The sequence below is a fragment of the Beta vulgaris genome, chromosome 4 (assembly GCF_026745355.1).
Source record: "Beta vulgaris subsp. vulgaris cultivar EL10 chromosome 4, EL10.2, whole genome shotgun sequence".
Lineage (NCBI taxonomy): Eukaryota > Viridiplantae > Streptophyta > Magnoliopsida > Caryophyllales > Amaranthaceae > Beta > Beta vulgaris.
The window spans coordinates 42,993,063-42,999,848 of NC_079205.1; the positions used below are offsets into that span (position 1 = coordinate 42,993,063).

General features: G+C 36.6%; 1 protein-coding gene across 1 annotated transcript; it reads left to right on the plus strand.

Moving 5' to 3' along the window:
• Positions 1-3,956: 3,956 nt before the first annotated feature.
• On the plus strand, positions 3,957-4,537 carry LOC125496689 (uncharacterized). Its single transcript, XM_048642218.1, has 3 exons — positions 3,957-4,033; positions 4,175-4,280; positions 4,376-4,537. The coding sequence occupies exons 1-3, from the start codon at positions 3,957-3,959 to the stop codon at positions 4,535-4,537; spliced, it is 345 nt and encodes a 114-aa protein (XP_048498175.1).
• The last annotated feature ends 2,249 nt before the right edge of the window (positions 4,538-6,786 follow it).

The window sequence follows — 6,786 nt, forward strand, 5'->3', positions numbered from 1 at the left end:
GGTTAAAAAGTGCCATATTGCTGCGATTTTGGGCGCGCAGCAATTAAGGGGGCAGCAATAGGTATTAATTATGTTGCTGCGGTTTAAACCGCAACAATATCTACAAATATTGCCGTGGTTTTTAGGCCAAACCGTAGCAATATTTTTATGTATTATATATTTAGCATAGAGTATTGCTGCGATTTTGGGCCAAAATCGCAGCAATATGTCAAACTATTGCTGCGGTTTTGGCCCAAAACCGCAGCAATAGGTCCTGGTAACCAAAAAAAAAAATATTTTTTTTTTTTTGCATTTTGCAATCAAATTTGAAATATTAAAAGCAAGCAACTAACCCATTAAATATCCACCAAAATTCTAAACAAACTGAAGATAAAATGACATATAAATCTCATTAATATATAAAGATAAAAAAAAATAGTTACATAAATATTACAAAAGATCAAAAAATGAAAAAGCAAAATTAAAAAACAACAATTATAACTAAGTGACTAATAAAAACAAATAATATACTAAAAGATAAGAAACTAATAATAAAAAAAATCTTAAAACTACAAACAAACAGAAAATTCTGAAAACAAAAAAAAAAAGATGAAAAAAAAACGAAAAAAAAAATTATGGAAAATTCTGAAACAAAAAAAAAACGAAAAAATAAGTTGTGCGTTTTGCCGGTGAGGACGAATCAAGGGAGCAGACGTGAAAGCCTTCCCACCACGCGAGCAGACGGTGAAAGCCGTTGAGAGAGGCAAGCGAGCAGATCGACGGTGTGAAGAACGAGTGAGCAGATCGACGGTGTGAAGAACGAGCAAGCAGATCGACGGTGTGAAGAACGAGCGAGCAGATCGATGGTGTGAAGAAAGCGAGCAGATCGACAGTGTGAAGAAAGCGAGCAGATTGACGGTAGCCTTCCCACCACGCCGGAGAGAGAAGTAAACTGAAAGTTTAGGGTTAAAGAGATGGGAGAGGTGTGAGAACATGTAAGAGAGGACCAAGGAGGAGACAGGAGAGGCGTGAGAACGAACATGAACGACCAAGGAGGAGATTGGAGAGGCGTGAGAACATGTGAGAGAGGAGAGAGGCGAGGCGTGAGAGAGAGGGAGGAGAGGCGTGAGAACATGTGAGAGAGGAGAGAGGCGAGGCGTGAGAGAGAGGGAGGAGAGGCGTGAGAAATAATGTTTAGGGTTAGAGAGATGGGCTTATAAGCCTTATAACCGTCCGTACTCCTAGCATTTTTGAATATTTTTTGGATAGATTGCTGCGATTTTCTTCAAAAACCACAGCAATATATTAAAATAATATTTTTTTAATATTATTTTAATATATTGCTGCGGTTCTTGTTAGAAACAGCAGCAATATGTTTGATAAGAATTTCAAAAAAATTCCGTTTAAACTATATTGCTGCGGTTTTCTTCCGAAACCGCTGCAATATGGTTATTTTATATTTTTTTTTTCTTTTTACGTGATATATTGCTGCGTATAGGTAAAACCGCAGCAATATCACCGCAGCAAATAACATTTATTCTACTAGTGAATGTAAAAAGTTAATTGGGGAGTTAAAAAAATATTTGGAGTGTTTTGGAATTTTATTATTTAAAAAAATTTTAAAAATTATTTACATAAACGTTAACTTGGTAAATAAATAAAATGAAAACAAAATAGTTTTCATAGTTTGAAGAAAAAGAGAAAAGGAAATGGGTACCACATTAAAAATATGTGGCTCATAATTGTTTGACTTACACATGTATGGCTCAGAATCATGCCACTCTAATTCTATCTCTTTTTTCTCACATGGGCTTCTTGAAAAAAATGTTGAAATAATTATAGGAGGGAGGAAGTATATTTTTACTGGTCCTCTTTCGCCCCTCTCGTTGCGGCACCACCCACCGGCGGCCGGCCAGTGTTGCCATTCCCAGACTTCCTTATTGTTTCTTTGATGCTTATATAGTTAGTGTCATACTCCTCATTTTGCCGAGCGCCGACTGGTGAATGTTTACCTCTTGTAGTTCTTTAATAATAAATTCTTGTGATAATTTGTGGTTCATACCTCATACATTCTTGGTGCTACTTTATTATTGTACTAGAACTACTTACACAAATAATCAATCCAAATAATATAAGACCCGTAATTTTAGTTTGTTTTTCAAGAATTTCATAAAAAGATAGCAAAGAACATAGATTTTCAAGTGTTCCAACAAATGGAATGAAGTGCTAATATTTTGTTGAGAAGACAACATTTAATCGCTAATTGCACAACGATTTTTAACTATAGTCAGATGCTAGTTGCTAAATATTTTCGAATGCTTTGATAATTTTAACATTATTGGTGGATTGAGTGAATGATAATTGTCTTATTGATACGACTATTGTGGGTTATCTATTAGTTATTTGTTAATAGTATGCTGAAAATATGGAATGAAGTCCCTAGTTAGTTATCATGATTTGGTAATTGTGTTGTTGAGGATGAAGGGTTTGGAGCATTTTGGGAAGTATGAAGTTCCTATGCTGGGTTGCTTTTTTCATAAAGTTATAATTACTTCTACCATCTTGTAAATCTTTGTTGGTATTTAATTATTGATGAATGTATGTGGTCTGAACTTGTTGAGGTATGTACTTACCATGTGCTGCTGAATTTATTTAATTTTGTCTTGCATTATTTTGGGCTTCAATTTATGCTAAACTTTTTACTTGTATGTATTGGTTTTTCCATTGCGATTCCACCCCCTAAACTCCATTCCATTTCCATTATGTAGTTTGAACCAAACGACCCCTTGCGGTGTTCTCATTATCTTAATGTATCTGTACTTTGTGTTGTCAAATAAATGTTTTAGTATGATTCAGAAGGCTTTCATTTAATCATGTAATTATTTCGTTGGTCAACTAATTATAAATTAAGCTGATTTGGTGTGTCTAAACTAATTGTGATAGGATACTATAGCACTTTTTAATGAAGAACATATCCGTACTAGTTTTTGACTTTTGTTACATATATTTATATCAATCTATTGTAGAAGCACATATTAGATGGTTGTGTTTAGCGGAATAACTATTGAGGACCTAATAATAGTACAAGGTTTGGAGATTTTGGTGGCCTTGTGCATCATCTGTCAATTGGATTATAATTAATACAAAGATAATAGTTAGGATCATTTTGAGAAGACCATCAATGGTTTGGATATTTATTGTTAACTTTCCTAGCATGTATGGTTTTTCTATTGCAAATGATTGTATAAAAGCCATATGGACTAGCTCATGAAATCAAGTTTTTTGCAGGTTTTGCTTCCATCTGTTGTGAGTAGTGAGTTGTTTTTTAATGCAACACTCCAATGTCTTCCACGCCTTTAAGATCTGTTGATGGGATAATGCCTCTTGCCACCCCCAACTCTCATGCATCATCGTATAAGACCTGAGCTCCTTTCTCATCTCACTCTTTATGTATTTGCCTGTGAACTTTTTAACAGAAGGGTATTTCTATCAAAATCTTAACTGTATGACAGTAGCCAGTAGTAGAAAGATGTCATATAATGTACAATTTTGAAATCTTTGAATTTGCGTTTTCTTTGCTTTCTTCTGTTCTTTTTCCTTAGCAAAGGAGTAATGGTTATGTGAAGAAAATGATGATAGAGGCAGTCAGTTCTCGAGAAATAAGAGATTTCTTCTACTCTCTCTCTAATAGTATATTTTGTTTATATGTGTTAAAAATTCAATCTTTTGGCTGTGTTTAAAACTCTGCATTTGGTAATTAGATAACCTTTAACAAATTTACCTATGTATCTTCCTTTTGATAATCAAATTCTTTTGTAATTTCAATATCTTATAGTTTTTTTAAATATTTTTTTAGTGGGACTGAAGATTATTGGTCACCCAAATCAATGTTCACGGTGAAACCTAACGAGGCTTTTGGGGACGCTTTTATCTGTCAAAAGTTAAACGATTAGGTTTACATGTTATGCAAATATAGGATGAATGAAGAAGAGACTGAAGAAGAGTTGGAGGCCATTCATACGTTCATGTCGATGTGTCATGACAACTTGGTTAGGTACATCTTCTAAGTAAAATTATAGTTGTGCGCTCTTTTTTGGTGGAACGTGTAGTAAGTATTATGTTCATACTATAGTCTACAAGTACCATTTTGTTCTATCTTATTTTTATTTTTTTTTATCTTGTTTTGAATCAACAGAGCCCTTGATATGAGAATGACTGAGAAGACTTGTCTAATTGCTTTAGAGTATCATGAAGTGCATCTTGGCATCTTCCTGTCTAAGATAAGCAGAAAAATGATCAAGGTAAACATCCACATCATTCAGTTAATCAGTCCTCCGTTACTTTCTTTTGAAAAAATATCACTTGTTATTTTTTCTTGCAGAATTTTTTGTTTCAGATCATTTCCAGAGTACACCAATACCATCTAAATGGCCTAATGCACAAAGATTTGCGTCCTCAAAACATCTTAGTGTATGCAGAGGAAGAAAAGTTAAAGGTCGCTAACTACAAACTAGGTTTTGTTAGTGGCATCATTAAGGGAAACAAGGTGCTGAAATAGCTTCCTTTGTCCATTGATATGTGTTTAAACTTTGGTGATTTGGTTTTAACAAAAAGCATCACTTATAGAAGAAGAAATGAAAGACATTTTACTATCAATTTTGTTATGTCCTGGTCAGTTTCCGTTTCCAAGCATTTGAAACTTATAGTTTTACTGGATATTGATACGGGAGCACAAAACAATTTGAGGAAGGTAAGACAAATGTTTTCCAAAAGTGTAAGCTTACATTAGCTAGTTATCAAAGTTGATGGTAGCACCTGCAAGATGAAGTTATAAATTTAATTTTACCGCTATTGTTTTTTGTTCTGAATAAGTTTAGATTAGTTCGTAATATTTTATTAAAAATAGTGCAAAGCAAATTAATTAAAAAGAACAGACCCTCAATCCATAATTTTTTTTAATAAAATTTTGATATTATCTAATATAAATTTAAATTATTTTTATCACTTTATTTCGGTCCAGGTTAAATTTTTCCGCATTTGGTCCTTCTATAATGGATGATTGTAACTTTATTTGTAATTTCTTTATGAATTATTTAATTGTGCATCTTTTCAATTTCTTTTTTTAGGTTTTCTGATTGACATATTAAATGTTCAAATACTTAGATCCTTATTTTAACGTATCTTTCAAAAAATTCGGACCAAAAAAATGTTTATTTTTCGGTCTAGACCGAAAAATAAAACATTCAAAAAACTTGGACTTAATCAGGGCCCTAATATGTAGGCTCGCCCTTGGGCCTCCAAAATCTCAGAAACGGGGCAGGTAGCAAGAAGATGTTGCTGCTTTCTTGCACTAGAAGATATTTTACGTCAAGCCAAATCCACCAAGTAAATAGTTTGAGATATCTAAGTGGGTGTCATGCGGAGGTTAGTTGATGCAGGAAGTAAAACTTGCAGCCATCTTTTTGTCATATGTATTTGACTCTCAGATTTGCTTACAGAAACTACTTCGGCTGAATCCAGAGGAGAGGATCACAAGTGGTGAAGCCCTAAAACATCCATATTTCTCAGAGTTGAAATTTGCAAGGAACGGTCCGTTTAGGTGTCTACTACGCTGGTATCTTATGTTGTTTGTTGCATCATAGCACGCATTGAATTGTCTTGTGCTATGATATTATCGAAAACTAGTTGCAACCAACTGTTATGCAGAGATACTAGGCCATGAGATCTAGGCAGTGTATCCTACTGTGTTAATGGATTTATACAAGATCTTAACCATTTATTGTTATTGTTTTAATTTCTTTGTTTAATGTTACCATGTTCTATTGATTGGATGCATAATGCACTATTTCAGAGAACTTTGTTTTCCTTTTGTTTGTTTTACGATCTTTATAATTTAAACGGTTTTTTCACCAAGTACCCCCGAGTTTTCAGAAAATTCACCTGGTACCCCCCAAGTTTTCAAAATACACGGGGTACCCCTAAGTTACAAACTAATACACTCAAATACTCTTAATGACTAACGGCGTTAACCGCCCTTAGTCTTAACCCTAATTAACCGTTAATTTAACCCTAAACCCTAAAATCTAACTCCTAATTAAACCCTAATAACTTCTAACCCTAACCCTAACCCCTTCCCCACCCTTCCCCACCCATGGCAGCCCCACCCCAGCGGACCCCTCCCACCACCCCACCCCCACCCCACCCCACGAATTCTGCAGCTCCTCCCCCCACCTCGACGAATTCCACAGCCCTCCCCCACCCCGACGAATTCCGCAGCCCTCCCCTACTCCTTACGAATTCCGCAACCCTCCCCCCACCCCGACGAATTCCGCAGCCCTCCCCACCCCCGCCGAATTCCGCAGCCCTCCCCCCCCCCCCCCCCCGACGAATTCCGCAGCCCCTCCCCCACTCCCGATGAATTCCGCAACCCCTCCCCCCCACCTCGACGAATTTCGCACCCCTCTCCTAACCCCTGTCAAATCCCGCCTAATCAGCTCTCCAGTTCGAAGATGAAGGGGGAGGGGTGAGATTTCGAGGGCTGCGGTGGTTGCGGGAGTGGGGGAGGGGAGGGTGGGGGTTGCGGTGGGGGTTGTGGCTGCAAAGGGTGGGGTGGGTGGAGGGGAGGGGGTGGTGGTTGGGTGGTAGTGGGGTTAGGGTTAGGGTTTGAGGGTTAGGGTTAGGTTAATTAGGCCTAATTAGGGTTTAGTTAGGTTGATTAGGCCTAATTAGGGTTTAACGGGGTTAATGACTAACGGCAGTTAACGTTGTTAGTCATTAAGGTCATTTAAGGGTACCCCGTGTATTAGT

Bases quoted from the DNA above. Each gene is read 5' to 3' on its own strand.
- LOC125496689 (XM_048642218.1), top strand. From the start codon at position 3,957: ATGAATGAAGAAGAGACTGAAGAAGAGTTGGAGGCCATTCATACGTTC. The intron at 4,034-4,174 runs GTACATCTTCTA...TTGAATCAACAG, and splicing joins TGTCATGACAACTTGGTTAG to AGCCCTTGATATGAGAATGA. The intron at 4,281-4,375 runs GTAAACATCCAC...TTTTTGTTTCAG, and splicing joins TAAGCAGAAAAATGATCAAG to ATCATTTCCAGAGTACACCA.